The 17,945-nt window shown below is 33.7% G+C and overlaps 1 protein-coding gene across 2 annotated transcripts; it reads left to right on the forward strand.

The window, feature by feature from the left end:
* On the forward strand, positions 11,341–14,879 carry LOC109347617 (COBRA-like protein 10). 2 transcript variants are annotated; one of them, XM_019587550.1, is made up of 3 exons: positions 11,341–12,041; positions 13,181–14,617; positions 14,701–14,879. In XM_019587550.1, exons 1-2 carry the CDS (start codon positions 11,453–11,455, stop codon positions 14,581–14,583), a joined length of 1,992 nt encoding a protein of 663 aa, XP_019443095.1. In that variant the 5' UTR covers positions 11,341–11,452; the 3' UTR covers positions 14,584–14,617; positions 14,701–14,879. The 2 variants fall into 2 exon arrangements, with proteins under 2 accessions (XP_019443095.1, XP_019443094.1); XM_019587549.1 differs by having other exon boundaries at positions 13,181–14,839.

Here is a 17,945-nt window from a genome sequence, read left to right on the forward strand (position 1 = left end):
AAATACATATTATTAATCATAAAATACAATTATTAATACAAATAATAAATGCAAGAGTAAACATATTTTCAAGGAGAAAGATTATTTTTATATGAAAATAAAAACTGTGAAAATAAAAATTAGAACCTCATTAACTATACGCCCTATGTATCACACTTGCTACACATGCACACAGGTGCCCTGGTAATTTGATTGTACAAATAATGTGGTTTTCAAATTGGACATAAGTGCTTACTAGATCATAAGGAGAATACCATTCAGATCAATCAATCTTGGGTGAAACTTTGGTGTCTTCCTATCCCTGAGAATATTCGGTTTTTCACGTGGCAGGCTATGCTTAATGCTGCCCCTACCATGTCCTTGCTTTATCATCGTCATTTGACTAGTAATGACACTTGTAAGTGTTGTAATGTTGCGAAGGAAACCCTCATGCATTGTGTTTGGGACTGTGTGCTAGCAGAGAAGGTTTGGCGTGCTACCAGTCTAGTTCTCCCAAGCTAGTTCTTCGCTCATCAAGACTTTGCTACTTGGTTGGACTTATTCAATGGTTTTGGGTTGGTTGTGGTCCTTGCCACGACTTGGGTTGTGTGGAAGCAGCGTTGTCATTACTATTTCACCCGGGAGTTACAAGTGTTGTATTGTGTGGTTCAATAAGCTCAAGCACTTTGGAAGTTAATTGTGAAGGTTTATCCTTCGACGACCCATGACCATGTTGAGAGGTGGGTGCGGTAGCAGGCACCTCGTGCAGGTTTTGTTGCTCTGAATGTGGATGACAGCTCCATGGGGAATCCGGGTCAATCGGATTTTGGTGGAACAGCGTTTGGAAGAAGGAACATGGTTTTCTGGTTTTGTTGGACATAGTATCTCGGATAGTCTTTGTGCATAGCTGTTAGCAATTATGCACGGTTTGGAGGTTTGATGACACCATTGATTTCGTCATATAGAGCTTTTCACTTACTCAAAGTTAGCTCTGGGCTTTTGATGAATGAGCACTCTGTGTTTCACCATTATGCCTCAATTATTAATCAGATTAAGAGGTTGATTAGACATGATTGGACTGTGGTTTGCCCTCATTTGCTCTGGGATAGGCCTCATGAGGGTCTTGCTTCTGTTATGTTGGATGACTGCTTGGGAACTGCCTTTATAAGGAAGCAGTAATTCTCTTTGTTTTGTTTTCTTTAGGCTCTTTATACCAGAAAAACTATATGAAGCTTCACATTATCACTTCGTATTTATAAACTTGAATCCTTTCATCCCTCCCCATTTACCTTTATGTTAGATTATGAATTGAGAGTGTAAAAGTCTTCATATTGTGATTGAATTATCCATTATTATGTGTTAATCTTATTGACCAGTTACTTAAAAGTAATAAATAATTTTTTTGGTTATGTAAAGGTAATAAATATTAATGGTGAAACCGAGTAACCTTATAAAAAACTTTATATATTAATAGTGAATGAATATTAAATTATTTTCTTAAAGCGTAAAAATTATCTCAATCATAAAAGTACTTCATGGACAGATTTGAAAGCAAAGAAAAAAATAGACACGTCCCACATGTCATATTAAATTTTTAAGAGAAAAAATGTATGTACATGAAGTGTAAGAAGTTTTACATTATGATAATATCATCTACTATTTATATTTAATTATTATTTATTTTTAAATTTAGATAATGATAATAGTATATAAATATTTTACATTTTATATATTATATTCTATTTTTAAATAATCAAAATGGTAAACGTCATCACGTAACCTTAGAATTAACATGAATTTATACGTATGATTGTTTAATCTCAAAATAATCTGTTTGTTTTAAAAATTAGAAAGGAAAAAAACAAATGACATGAATTACATAAAAAGTTTCAAAGCATAATCTTGATTTAAAAAAAAGAAAAAAAAAGAATAACAAATATTAGTACATGTGATTAGGTTCCTTATTAGTGCATGTGATTGTGCTTAGATTCCTTAAAGTGCTCCATGAGCAATAATATTCTTATGTGAGATCTGAATGATAGCATTTAGATCAGATACAAAATATTTCTAAACCATACGAACATGTGTTGAAAGAGTTTTCTAGCATGGTGAAACAAGTTTTTTTTGATTAATTTATTTAATGACAAATCGATTATTTGTTCGTCATCTTAGCTTTGTTGGAATAATTTTCAACACCGGTATAATGGTTTCAAGAATGTTCTTTTAATAAAAAACTTAGTTTTATTGAATTATTAACTATTTCATACCATCTCGGCTTTGTTGGATTAATTCCAAGGCCGATATAATGGTATGAGTTTAGCAAAGTAACACAAGTGATAATGAGTGATATTTATTTTCGCTTTCCTTTATTAACCAAACTACTTCCCTATGGAAGGTTGGTAAAGAATAAATAAATATAACAATAAATAAATGTTAGTTGCAGAATTTAAATGACAGAAAATAAATATTAGTTGCAGAAAATAAATGACAAAAGTAAAATTTAGTAGTTAGATCACTCATTATGATTATATGTTTTTCCTTTTCACAAAGATACAATTTATGAATTAAATTGCACTTTGATTCAAGGTTTCTTTCCTTTGTCAATAAATAAAATTTATAAGTTAACACTTTACTATTTTACATTTGCATCTCTTTCAAGATTCAATAGTAGTATAGTATAGGGTTATGTCGAACCACAAGGAGTTGCTTAATAGAACATTATTATAAACATGTTATATCACTAATAAAGTATGAACATATTTTTGATTTGATTTTGTTTATGAAACTTTAACAAGTAAACAAATAAACATAAACAACTAACATGCACAAATTCTTGAGGAGAAAATTGGTTTGAAATATGGAATTATTTCTATACTCAATTGATTTTGAAAACATTACAAATTATGTGTTATACTTTTGGTTGATTCCACACATCATCTCTAAATCCTTCATCTAGTGTCCTAGAATGATAAGATGATTTTCAAACCTTTGTAATGCACTAAATAATAGTTAAGTGTCACTCATCGGAGTAGGTTATCACACCCTACTTCAGAATCCATTAACTTTATTTAGTCGTAAACATAAGTTGCTTAAAATAGATGTTTGATATGGCAAGTGAACTCAAGTGTAGGTTATACTTTTTAGTTCACTTGTCAACTCTTTGAGAAGAAGCATTTTTGGATATTTAAATCAAGTTTAGGTGATCAAGCTAAAACCGCATTAAGAACTTCATAAAGAATCAAAACTTAACCCAACGTAATAACGATTATAGAGAAGAAATTCAAAAGATGATACAATTGAATTCAAAAGATGATACAATTATAGAGAAGAAATTACACCATAATCCAAATCAATATGTAGGAGCATGAGCCATCTATCCAAGGATGAGATGTTTTTGGACCCAAATGAGATTACAAAATTATGTTTTTGTATCACATTTGTCATCTTCTTTCTCCTCTTGAATTAAAGAGAAACTACAAAATAAACTTACATAAACTACTTTGGAGTAGAAATTCTCCAAGAAATTACAAAGAAGAAAGTGTAGAAGAAGAGAAGATTTCAGATTTGAGAGAGTATGTGTGAAGTGGAATGTGTAAGAATGAATGAATTTCAAGCCTTGATGTGCCTCCTATTTATAGGAGTTTTCTGCCACTGCCAAGCTGCTCAATTCCACCGCCAAGCTGCTGACCAAGCCCTTCAGCATGAGTTTGGTCACTTGGCCAAGCAGCTTGGTCACCTGCTTGGGGCTAGGTCACCCAAGCTATTGTGAGCATCTGGCCCAGCTATTGTGAGAAACCTCTGAAAAGCCTATGAAGACTACTTGAAGTGAGGTCATGCATGAAGTAATGGTTGCTTGGTGGCTAAGCCAACTTGACCAACTTGCTGAGTGCACATTGCCAAGCTCCTATGTGGCACCGCTAAGCTGCGTGCTTAAGCAGCTTTGACCGTGCTGATGGTGATGTGGCTTGGTGCTTGCTGATCTGGCTAGGTGTGTGGTTCCAAGATGGGTGGTCAAGGTGCTCCGCTAAGCTACTTGCTTTAGTAGGTTGGCTTGTACCAGGCTTGTGTTCTGACCGTGTCAGGTTGAGTCTGACCGTGCTAAGCTGGTGTCCAGGTCAGCTAGGTGTGGGTTTGGTCCAAGCTAAGCTACTTAGTGAACAACTTCATTTTGACTCCATGCTTTCCACGTAGGCCAAATTTTGTTTAATCATGCTTAAGGCTAAGCACATAGTTTGCCACGTCAAGCTTAAGCATGTCTTGTGTGGATCATTTTGGCCTATTTTGAACATTTTTCTCTCACTTGATTATTTCTTATCTTTTCCACCTAAATCCTACAAAATATAATAAAAAAGAAATACACAAAGCATATATACAAGATTGTGATAATTTATCCAAAAAATGTTGAATTATGATGGTTTTCTCAATTTTGCCAAGGATAAGTGCCATAAAAAGTTTATGAAATTTAGGCATTCTGGCACTTATTAACTCCCCCCAACTTAAGACTTTGTTTTTCCTCAAACAAATAGTAAAGCACATATGAATTCAAAACTTGGCTAATGTTTGAAGACATGATTGACATCATTTAAATTTTCTTAAGCAAGAAAAAAACTGTTTTCAATGAGATTTTTGATGATTTGTGAATTTTTTTTACACATATGCTAGAAACATGAAATGTATGCTTTTGTTCGTCAAAAGTGTGTAACAATTTACCTAAGCAAATATTTTTCAATCAAAAAGTGTTTTTTTTTGCGCACAACTTCAAAATTGGAACTTAAAGGGTAAGTGTTTCACTCAATTTTTCAACCATTTGATTATAGTAATTTGAACTTGTTCTTTGTCTCACCTATTCCTTTAAATTGCATAATCAATCAAAGATCATTAAGGTCTTGTTTTCGGTTGTAATGAGGCATGGTTTGGATAATCATTGTTTTTCTAGATAAAAAAGTTAAGTTAAAAAAAAGAGAGCATTTTGAAATTTTTTCTCAATGAAGCACTTTACTCTACTTTTTTCTATAATTTTCTTCTCCAACCTCTTAGCTTTTGAACCTAGGATTCTTTTTGGCTTTTCTTTGTATTTCTCAATGTCTTTTTAATTTTCACTTTCTTTTACAACTTTTTGTTGTTTCTGTAAAGAGATTGAGAGATTTTTTTCTTTTTCTTTTTATGAAGCCAAGTCCACCATTTTTCCCTTGAACTTGATTCTTTCAAACACCCTTTAAAAATTTAATGCTCTCTGTTAGAACATTGTTTTCAATTTCGGTTTTCATGGGATAATTTGAAAAAATGTTTTACCTTGTTTTGCTCAAAGGGGCTCATCAAAGGATAATCCAAATTTTTGGTTAGACTTTTTTGCCTTTTGGTTCAACTAAAGAAATAACATGCATTGATCACTTCCTATCAATCTTATGCAATTAAGAGATTTAAAGACTCAAACAAGTTTAATTAGACAAATCAAATGGTGATTTAACTTTGATACTCACGTGTTTGGCTCACTCCCTCACTTGGCTTAGATTTACACTTCTTGATTTAAAAAAATGTTGGCAAAGATCATGTTACACAAATTTAAATTCCATTTGCAACAAATTTAAAGTTATGACATTATGTGATGTTGTCACAAAAAGTTTAGCATATATCTCATTTTGCTCAATAAAAGTTTAAGTCAATATATGCTTAGCAATTTCTAATCATGTAATAATGCCACAATATTTGGCCACTTTGATTTTGGTTTTGAACTTTTTTTGAGTTTATGGATAACTAAATTACTTTTTAAATAACTATACAATCTTGTATACACTATTAACTTTCTTTAAAAAATTTCATATGCATTAAACCATGTCCCCCCCCCCCTCTAAATGATGGCTATCCTCAAGCTAATAGAAATATTGGTTTTAGGGAGATGTTTGATGCATATGAAATTTCTAAAGAATAATATATTACTTCTAAACACAAACTTAATTAAACACAAAACATAACATAAATTAAAAAAGAAATTTAAAAACTAACCAACAACTAGGTTGCCTCTAGCAAGCGCTCGTTTAACGTTAATAGCTTAACGCATGTTTCAGCTGTAGAGGTTATTCTGCTGCAAGTTCGATGACGGAACCTGATTCATCATCCAAGCACGATTTTAACCTCTATCCATTCATTGTCCAAGTCGTTTGAGACTTTGGATCTTCCAATTCAACTACTCCATATTTTTAGCATCTTTTATCACAAATGGTCCTGACCATCTGGTCTTGAATTTTCCCAGAAGCAGTTTTAATCTTGAATTAAACAAGAGTACCTTTTGACCTTTATAGAAATATTTTCTTCAAATTTTGGAGTCATGATACTTTTTTAGCTTTTTCTTTATACAATCTTGAAGATTCATAAGCTTGGAACCTCATTTTTTCTAATTGGTGTAATTGATTCTTTTGTTTTGTTCTTGCATTATTCAAATCAAATTTTAAAAACTTAAGTGCCCAATAGGCTTTATGATCCAATTCAATTGGTAAATGACAAGCTTTCCCGTAAACTAGTTGTTGTGGAGTTTGACCTATTGGTGATTTAAATGCAGTTCTATATGCCCATAAAGTATCTTCCAACTTTTGTGACCAATCTTTCCTTGAGGAAGAGACTGTCTTTTCTAAAATTCTTTTCAATTCTCTGTTGGATACTTCAGCTTGCCCATTGGTTTGTGGGTGATAAGGTGATACTACCTTATGCTTAACATTATAAAATTTCAAAACCTTGTATAATTGGGAGTTTACAAAATGAGATCCTCTATCACTTATGAGTACTCTTGGTGTTCCAAAGCGGGTAAAAATATTCTTTTTCAAAAATTTCATAAATGTTTTTCCATCCGCTTTTGGTGTTGCTAATGCTTCTATCCATCTAGAAACATAATCAACAGCCACCAAGATATATTCATTCGAAAAAGATGATGGGAAAGGACCCATGCAAACAATGCCCCAACAATCAAAATTTTCTATTTCCATAATATTTTGCAAGGGCATTTCATTTCTTTTTGAAATTCTGCCAGATATTTGGCATGCATCACATTTTTGAACAAAATTTTTGGCATCTTTAAAAATAGAGGGCCAGAAAAAACCAGACTGGGGGACTTTCGCAGCAGTTCTTTCTCCATTGTAGTGTCCTCCATAAGTAGAATTATGGCAATGCCGTAAAGTTTTCTAAGCCTCCTTCGAATCAACACACCTTCAAATTATGTTGTCAGTTCCTTCTTTGAATAAGTATGGCTTGTCCCAGACATAATGGTTTACTTCTTTGAGAAATTTCTGCTTTTGTTGATAGGTGAAATGATCATGAATAATTCTTGAGGCTTTATAGTTGGCTATATCAGCAAACCATGGTCGTTCTTGAAGGATAAATAGCTTTTCATATGAAAATGCTTCGGCTATTTCTCTCTCTCCTTTCGTGACTTCTTCATTGATTAATCGTGAGAAATGATCTGCTATGAGATTATCTTTTCCACTTTTGTCATGGATTTCCAAGTTAAATTCCCATATGAGCAACACCCATCGTATTAACCGTGGCTTGGAATCAGGTTTCTTTAGGAGGTATTTGATTGTGGCATGATCAGTAAAAACAATAATTTCAAATAATTTCTAAATTTTTCCAATGTGAATACGATAACTAGCAATTCTTTTTCTGTTGTGGCATAGTTAACTTGTGCCTCATTTAAAACTTTGCTAGCATAAACATAAACAACTAATATGCACAAATTCTTGAGGAGAAAATTGGTTTGAAATATGGAATTATTTCTATACTCAATTCATTTTGAAAATATTACAAGTTATGTGTTATACTTTCGGTTGATTCCACACATCATTTCTAAATCCTTCATCTAGTGTTCTAAAATGATAAGATGATTTTCAAACCTTATGTAATGCACTAAATAATAGTTAAGTGCCACTCGTCAAAGTAGGTTGTCACACCCTACTTTAGGCTCCATTAACTTTAATTAGTCGTGAACATAAGTTGCTTAAAATAGATGCTTGATGTTGCAAGTGAACTAAGGTGTAGGTTATACTTTTTAGTTCACTTGTCAACTCTTTGAGAAGAAGCATTTTTGAATCTTTAAATCAAGTTTTAGGTGATCAAGCTAAAACCGCATTAAGAACTTCAAAAATAATCAAAACTTGACCCAAAGTAATAACTTGAATGAATTGAATTCAAAAGTTGATACAATTAAAGAGAAGAAATTCCACCATAATCCAAATCAATATGTAGGAGCATGAGCCATCTATCCAAGGACGAGATGCTTTTGGACCCAAATAAAATTACAAAAGTATGTGTTTGTATCACATTTGCCATCTCCTTTCTCCTCTTGAATTAAGGAGAAACTACAAAATAAACTTACCTAAACTACTTTGGAGTAGAAATTCTCCAAGAAATTACAAATAAGAAAGTGTAGAAGAAGAGAGGATTTCAGATTTGAGAGAGTATGTGTGAAGTGAAATGTGTATGAATGAATGAATTTCAAGCCTTTGAAGTGCCTCCTATTTATAGGATTTTTCTACCACTGCCAAGCTGCTCAATTCCACCGCCAAGTTGCTTACCAAACCCTTCAACATAGGTTTGGTCACTTGGCCAAGCAGCTTGGTCACCTTCTTGGGGCTGAGTCACCCAAGTTATTGTGAACTACTGGCCCAACTATTGTGAGCTACATCTGAAAAGCCTATATATGCTACTTGGAGTGAGGTCATGCATGAAGTCATGGTTGCTTGGTGGCTAAGTCAACTTGACCAACTTGCTAAGTGCATACCGCCAAGATCCTATGTGGCACCACTAAGCTGCCTGCTTAAGCAACTTTGATAGTGCTGATGGTGATGTGGCTTGGTGCTTGCTAATCTGGCTAGGTGTGTGGTTCCAAGATGGGTGGTCAAGGTGCTCCACTAAGCTGCTTGCTTGAGCAGGTTGACTTGTACCAGGCTTGTGTTTTGAATGTGTCAGGTTGAGTCTAGCCGTGCTAAGCTAGTGTCCAGGTCAGCTAGGTGTGGGTTTGGTCCAAGCTAATCTGCTTAGTGAGCAGCTTGATGTTGACTCCATGCTTTCCACATAGACTAAATTTTGTTGAATCATGCTTAAGGCTAAGAACTTAGCTTACCACATCAAGCTTAAACATTTCATGTGTAGATCATTTTGGCCTATTTTGAGCATTTTTCTTGCACTTACTTATTTCTTCTCTTTTCCACATAAATCCTACAAAATATAATAAAAAAGAAATACACAAAGCATATATACAAAATTGTGATATTTTATCCAAAATGGGTTGAATTAAGTTGGTTTTCTCAATTTTGCCAAGGATAAGTGCCATAAAAAATGTATGAAATTTAGGCATTTTTGGTACTTATAAACATGTAGAAGCAGAAACAAAAAGGGCGGAGTTACCTCCCGCCATTGTTGCGTTTTTCTAGCAAGCTTCGGACTACGACTTCGACGAGTGATTTCGAGGTTCTTCTAAGCTCTCGCTCTCACCCTTAGATGGTGTTGATTTTATGAATGTGTGAGTAAGCTTAGGGACCCCAAAACGTTTGTATTCATAGCCACATAACCATCAATTGGTAATATCACAATCAATGGTAATTGATGGATTCCAACAATTAAATGTACGTTATATATGGTATGAAACCGTTTGCTTAATGTACTATATTAATGGAGAACTTATTTCCGTTGATATCATAATTAATATGAAAATATTCTTACACTAAAATCATTCTAATGGAACCATTTTCCATCTTAAATAAGATGTTTTAGTTGTTGATGCAATAAGAATAAGAGAGACAAATGAATCTTTCTTTTAATGAATAAAATTCTTGCAAGTATTAGTGATGATGCTTCATGAAGAAGATCCAGAGATAGAGTTAATAGAGGATTAAATAACTACAATCGAGTTTCTAGGGGTTCTAGTTCCAATAGAAGAGGAGGATTCAATTCTAAAGTGTGCATATTTTGTAACGTAGTACAAGAAAAATAGTGTTGTGAACAACTTAATCATGTTTTAGATTATAATCGCAATAAAAATATTAAGGTTTTGTTTGGGAGTTACGAGAGAAAAGGAAAGAGAGAGATCAAAGAATTAGGAAGGGGAGGGAAAAGGAAGGAAATCCTCCCCTTGTTTGAGAGTATAAAATATACGAAATGGAGGATAAACTAATGATAAATGGACAATAATATATAATTATATAATATTACTTTAAAATAGACAAATGAAGGATTTTGTACACCCTCCAAAACCTTATCATCTCATTCATCCAACTCCCAAACAAGAAAAAGACTTTCCAAAACCATCATTTCCTTCCCCTTCCAAAACCTCACTCCCAAACAAACCCTAATAATCGTAGAAGAATATTTTTTATGATGTTACTTTATTCCTAGAGGAGTATGATTAATCCCTTCAACTGAAAATTATATGTTGCTTCGGTAGTTATTGTAAGAAATTCTGTTAGGATTGGACGACTAATATACATATATATATATATATATATATAATCCTGAAAAATGAGAATAATTTTAATATCAATTATTAAATCTTAATTCAATATTCAAAATTAATAGATAAATGCAAGTTATTTTTTAGTGATTATGTGTGCATTAACCTACTCTTAATGATAACATCAATGCATACTTACATGAACCTCAAATTTTGTCCAAAATTTGTATTCTCATGTCCCAAGATAATTATATCACATCAAACAACATAAAAATATTATTTTTTATTTTTTTATTTTTCTTTTTAAGTAAGTGATAACTTCTTATATATTGAGACATAATGAAACATAAAAAGTGGGATAACTTATCCTCATTCATAGTTATATGCTTTATTTATTTACTTGTTTAGTGTAATAATTATCCATTAACAGTGTAAGAATTTATACATATTCAATACACCATCTACAATTCACTGATATTTTTTTTAAAAGAATGAATAATAAATAATAGACTTATATTTTTTTTTCTCTCTTATTTGTTATGGCAGAAGTGAATATTACAAGAAAACATTTGTAGTATATCATAACCAAATCTTGTCACCAACATGAAATTCAACGGATATGATGCTATAAAGGAAAAAACTGAAAATCCTAACTACACAAACCTCACACACCTCTAAATTCCCTCAATCAAAACAAAACAAAGAAACCAATATGAGTGCCCAGTTTCCATCTAAATTCCCTTTACCAAATATATCATATAAACTTCTTACCTGTCCTCCGAAACCACCGCTAAAACTAGCGGAACATAGTTTTCACCAACATTGTTCCTCCATTTTCGCCTCTCACGTATACATATACACCCATTTCACTTCTCTTTCTTCTACCTCTTCTTTTCTCGCGTGTGCCGCGTTCAAACGCGGCCACCACACTCTTCTTCCTCCTCTTCCTCCTCCTCCTTGTTATTGTTCTAATCACCAACCCAAGAAAGAAAAAAGAAAAATATTTGATCGAATATATAAGAAGGATTGCAAGGAGTCATGAAAGTTGCTTTGAATGAAGCAGCTTCATGGTACATGCTTCGTTTTTTCTTCATTTCTTTATTGAGTTTTAACGTTTGTCATGGAAAGCTAGACTTTAGTGGAACGGACACGGCGGAGGAGGAGGCCAATGCGCTGCCGGACACAGAGCTCGACAGCTGCAACGGCATATTCTTGACGTACACGTTGATATCAAGGGAGAAGGAATACCCGCACGTGAAGAACATGTCAAAACAAGCATGGGCGTTTAAGTCAGAGGCAACGTTGATGAACGTAGGGGATGAGGAGCTTAATGATTGGCAAATGTATATCGGGTTCCAGTATAGCGAGATTCTTGTCTCGGCTGATGGTGCCGTTGCGATAGACGCAGATGACTTTCCTGCGCCTGTCGGAAACGGCACCACATTAGCTGGGAACCCGATGATGGACTTGAAGACTGCCATTGAAACTGCTGGTGATGTTAACCAAATGAGTGTGAAGGTTAAGATGAGTGGGACCCAGTTTGGTTTAGGTAAAGAAGGAAAACCGATGCCTAAGAATATTAAGCTCGTAAATGATGGCTTCAAATGCCCTGCAGCTAGTCGTAAAGGTACACAACTTTTAGTTATTTAGATTTTCCTCATTACCCTTAATATAATTGATAATTAATATTTTAAGAGATTTTTAGGAGCACTAAGTGGTTTTTAATCAGAATTTAACATCATTTATTTACAATTTAATTATTGATTTAAAATTCATATGAATTGATTATGAATTTGGTAATGTATTTCAAGCTTACTTTGTAAACTGATAATTGAGTTGTTATTTTGGAGTAAAAACTGTAAAATAGACTGTGTACAAGAATAATGTTCATTACTTGTCGAGTATATTCCACATTAAAGCTTAAATTCCTAGTATCTGCTAAATAACAAACAAGAAATATCATAACGATTTTCTTAAAGGTTCATCGTTAAGGAATTTAGCATAAAGAATATGCAGTTTTTTGTATGTGAAAACAATACATTCAAAACTATGAAAACTAAGGCACTCTAATAGACAATTTTTGTGGTCCGGTTATTTAAGGAGTGCACAAACATAACCCATATCTAATTTAAGGCCGTGTACATACTTGTTTTCCCTTAAATAAAGTTTCGGGTTTGAGTCTTATGGATGAAAAAATATCTGCCGGGAGAGTTAACCTCACATACCTGTAAATGTTCCTAGCTCGGATAGGATTGCCTCCGGTGCGAAGATAAGCATATGAAACTAAAAAAACATAACCCATAACTAATTTATAAGTGCCTTGTTATTGATTAATACTCTGGTCTAGTTCTTCCAATAGGAAATGAGTATTTTACTTATTGTATTTGATACAATAACAATAAAGCATTTATCCCATTAAGTATGGTTTACTATATAACATTTGATAGTATCTTTTTATAAAGATTATTAGATATATTAGATTTGAAGTATGAAGATCACATGAAGTTGGTATCCTCAACTCTGTCACGCCCAGTAATAATAGTGTTATGTAATATGTTATTTTGTTCCAACAAAGGGAACAAAGAAACACATAAGAATAAATATTTTTTAATAGCGTATGTGACACTATACTATTGGATGAGACAAAATTTCGGACACCAACTTGTGACAGGTTTTCATCCAGATCTGAATGGTCACTAGATACATTAGGTCTGGTATGTATATAAAGATTAAAGAGAGTAAATATATAGTTTGTTCATGATACAGGATCAAGAATGTTTGTATGCTGCAAAAAGGACCCAAAAGCTAAGGCCAAGTTATCAAAGAAAACCAAGTTCCCACCTCGTCGCAATGGAGATCTAACCATTGCATACGATGTCCTTCAAGCATTCTCAAACAACTACTTAGCCCAAGTAACCATTGACAACAATCACCCATTGGGTCGTCTTGATCATTGGAACATAACATGGGAATGGCAACATGGAGAGTTCATTAATACCGTAAGAGGTGCCTTTGCACGAATCAAAGACCCTTCTGAGTGTGTCTATGGCCCTGCAGCAAGATACTATGGTGACCTGGATTTCTCACAAGTTGCAAATTGTCAAAAAAAACCTATAATTTCTGATCTTCCATCAGAGAGAAAAGATGATGAGAAAATTGGAAAACTCCCTTGGTGTTGTAGGAATGGTACTGTTTTACCTCCTATTATGGATAAGAACAAGGCAAGGTCTCTTTTTCAGATACAAGTTTTCAAAATGCCACCTGATGATAATAGAACTGAAATTACTCCTCCTATGAAGTGGCACGTTGATGGTGTTATTAACCCTCGATACCAATGTGGCCCACCCATTAGGGTTGACCCTCAAGAGTTTCCTGACCCTAGTGGCCTTAGTGCAATTCAAACAGCTGTGGCTAGTTGGCAAGTGGTTTGTAACATCACAACACCAAAGCCTCAAACAAATAGGTGTTGTGTTTCATTCTCAGCATTTTACAATGAATCTGCTATCCCTTGTAACACTTGTGCTTGTGGTTGTGATGTTACAAGGAAGTGCAATGATAAGGCCTCACCAATGCTTCTACCACCAGATGCTCTTCTAGTCCCTTTTGTAAATAGAACAAAGAAAGCGCTTGCTTGGGCAAAACTCAAACATAATAATGTACCTACCAAATTGCCTTGTGGAGATAACTGTCCAGTTAGCATAAACTGGCATGTTAACACGGATCACAAGGTTGGATGGACAGCGAGGATCACTATTTTCAACTGGGAAGACTATACATTTGATGATTGGTTCACTGCTCTAAAGTTTGATAGGTATTTTGAAGATTTTCAAGATGTGTATTCCTTCAACGGAACTCGAATTCCGGGGCTTAAAACTATCTTCTTGCAAGGTGTGAAGGGTTTGAATTATTTGGCTGGAGAGACAAATGGAACTCATGAGTATGATCCTAGGGTCCCTGGGAAGCAGCAATCTGTACTTTCTTTCAATAAGAAAAATATCAAAGACTTTGATATAACACGTGATGGGTTCCCTACAACGGTGTACTTCAATGGAGAAGAGTGTGCACTTCCTCCTATTAGACCTATGAAGAGTTTAGGGCATCACCGATCTTCCATTAATCTCCTTGCAATCATTATCTCAGCATTTGTGACATTCTTGCTTATGCATTGACACAAAACTTTTACTACTACTGAGATAATATAACCAACACCGTCTATAATAAGAGGGTTTGGATATGGTAAAAAAAAAGATTATCGATCTGCATTAAAAGGCTTTTTGGTGTCTCGTCAAACAAACGGGGCAGATTCAAAGCTAAACAATGCATGTGACCTATGATTAGTGGTGCAAAACATGTTTTGTGTAAAGTACATAACAATGTATGTTATACAAAAAGTGATTACGTGTGGAAGTTAATAAGTTCAGTACATATTTTGTTCATATTACAAATTAGATGGCCTTTTGTCTTATCAACGTTAGTATATAGTGTATGGATTAGTTCAAGTACATACCTAGTCAACAAAGAATCTACCATTTGATTCACAAAACTTACATTAAAGTCTTGTCATAATTTGATCAAATAATTTGAATTTGGGAAAACTATATGGGACGGGACAGGGCCAACTTTAGTAATTAATCCCACTGTTTATTTGCTCTTAAATTATTATTTCGTCTGCACATATAATCAACATCATAATATTACATAATCTAATATTTGGATTACAACAACTATTTACTAATATAAAATTGAACAATTATTATAGTTGATAAAAGAAAGTAGGACTACGACACACGCTTCCTATTAAAAATACATCACAGACTGTTATTTTACACAAATGAAGAGGTCAATTATGATGTGAAAAATATATAAAAGTTGTAAATTAAAACATGAATTGTGAATAAAAACTAAATCTTTCAATAAGGAAGGACAATAGTGTTTTACTCCAAGTATAAAATTTAACTCATGAAATTAGGTCAATATACTGATATGGGTTGATTATTGTTATGACAAAGTTGTAGGGACATAATAAGTTGATCCATAATCAATATTTAACCTTCACTAAGTCTACAATTTCTAGTGAAGATAAGTTCTTTGAATTGAAAATGACATCTTTTCGAGCCAACCATATGGTTCCTGTTGTTACTAACTAAATGATGCTCCAGAACTTTCGACGTTTTTGTGGATCAACATACTCATAGGCATTACAAAGTGACTTATTAGTTCAACTTGTAATACAATGCTAAAATCCACCCGGTTATAAAGTGATGCCCAAAAAGAGTAAGTGAATATGCAAGTAGAGAATAAATGGTGTGAAGATTCTAGATGGTCATTGCAAAGACTACACAAGGATCCTCCTCCATGGGCTGGTATGAATCCTCTTCGAAACATGGCTTTCATAGTAGGCAATATGTCCTAGAAAAGTCTCCATGCAAAATCAATAACCTTGAATGGTGTTTTGGATTCCCATAAAAGATTGAGGTGTTTGTGAATGTTCTCCTTATTATAAACCCGAGTAATAAGAAATTTGTATGTTGATTTAACATAATAGTGATTGGAGGCCTCATGGATCAACAACCACGAATGATCACCTTTTTCAAGTCAAGATATAATCCCACTTCCCTTCTGATCAAGTCCCAAAATCTATGATAGAAGCTTTTTTGGATGCATTGAGATTATAAAGCCTCCTAAACCTAGACATTAGATTTCTTGGACCAAGGCAATTTTTTTCAAAAATTTGGTATTAGCCTCGTCTCCTACTTTCCGCACAACTCCATGCCAAAACTAAAGAGTTTTGCTTTTGACCCTAATTTCAAGATTACATATATCCCTAAATCAAGAAGAACTTTTCGATGAAGATACCACATCCCCTCCCTCAATAGATCAACATTGTACACCCAAGACTATCACCCTCATGAAGTAGCCTCCATTTCCATTTTCGTAAAGAGCTAGATTGAAAAGATTATATCTGTTAGGTATCAGTGACAGAATACACCTAGAAGGGGGGACCGCTATTTGCACCAAAGTCCTATTATGGAAAACCACCTAGTTAATCGATTAAAGGGCTGCCTTAATTGATTAAATCACACTTAACAGACAGTTGCTGGATGGCTCAATTATACAGCTACTTACAGATTATACAGAAATGATATAGCATATATATTTGAACAGAAATAATCTTTATATGGCAGACTTACTATATTCAAATTATCAGCTACAATAGGCAATTAAAAACAACTTAAAACAGTAAAAAGATAAGGGTAAGAAACAACTTGCAACAAGGTTTTTATACTGGTTCATTTTGCGGTCCACTGCAAAACTATATCCAGTCCTCCCCTTCCGATCTTGGGAGATTTTCTTCACTAAAATTGAAGCCAATGTATATTACATACACACTTCCAATTACAAGACCTTGAACGCTACCTTCTTGAATTCCCAGAACCTCTACCTTGGTTTGACCTCACTTATCGCCTAGGAAAACCTTTCCTACGATCCAGCCCCAACCAAGAATATGTTCTAAACTCAAGACCTCCAAGTCTTGGTGAAGACTCTCTGTATCTCGTTGGTGGTACGACACAAAGAGACGACCTTCCTTGTTACAAAAATACAGCAAAAACAGAGTAATGTGAAGTACAAAATAGCTCAAATATTACAATTAAGAACAAGCTATAAACCCTATACAAATCTCACAAATTATTATGAATATGTATAAGATAAAAATCATGAAGAACATGCAATTTCTACCCTAAGAAATCTCTAAAAGAATTGAAAGAATCATGCAAGATAAGATAGAATGATGAACACATTTAATCACATGTAATGAATGACATTTTAATCCCTAAGCATGATAATATCTCTCACTATTCTCACATGCAATTCTCTCTGCCTATATGACATACAATGAGAACGAAAATATGCAACTTAGCAATTCTAAAAATGAATCATTGAATGTATGAAGCATGGTGTAAAAACATAATTTATATAGAAAAGCTATTTTATGCCCAGTTAATCGATTAAGTGCTCTGTTAATCGATTAACGGACTGTTTAGAATAACCGAATTCTATTTTTCAGTTATCTGTTGAAACTAATTAAAACTATTTTCACGTTAATCGATTAAAGCCTTACTTAATTGATTAACTGCCATATTTTCAGCTAAGATATTAAATGGTAAACTACCAATATGTTATGCTTATCAACTATACATGTTTTACCCTTATGTTATGCCTAAGATGCACAAATAACATGTATGATTAATGCATGAACATATAATAAGCTAGATAGCATGTCTCATGAAATTATACTTTTTAGAACTTGTGAGATGTGCATCTAGGTTTACCTAACCTAGGCTCAATAACTAAGACACATATCTAAGACTCTAGTTTAGACATGAAACTCTTAAATCTTTGGCATGTTGATTTGTTGAGTTATCCTTAAGATTTCACTAATACCTTTATCTTCATCAAAACATAGGCAAGCTAAGTGCTATCTTGATACTTTGCACTTTCAATCCTCCCCCCACACTTTGCACTTTCAAAC

The sequence above is a fragment of the Lupinus angustifolius genome, chromosome LG05 (genome assembly GCF_001865875.1).
Source record: "Lupinus angustifolius cultivar Tanjil chromosome LG05, LupAngTanjil_v1.0, whole genome shotgun sequence".
In the NCBI taxonomy this organism is placed as follows: domain Eukaryota; kingdom Viridiplantae; phylum Streptophyta; class Magnoliopsida; order Fabales; family Fabaceae; genus Lupinus; species Lupinus angustifolius.

Coding starts and splice junctions, on each gene's coding strand:
- LOC109347617 (XM_019587550.1), top strand. CDS start 11,453: ATGAAAGTTGCTTTGAATGAAGCAGCTTCATGGTACATGCTTCGTTTT. Junction 12,042..13,180: donor CCCTGCAGCTAGTCGTAAAG/GTACACAACTTT, acceptor TTCATGATACAG/GATCAAGAATGTTTGTATGC.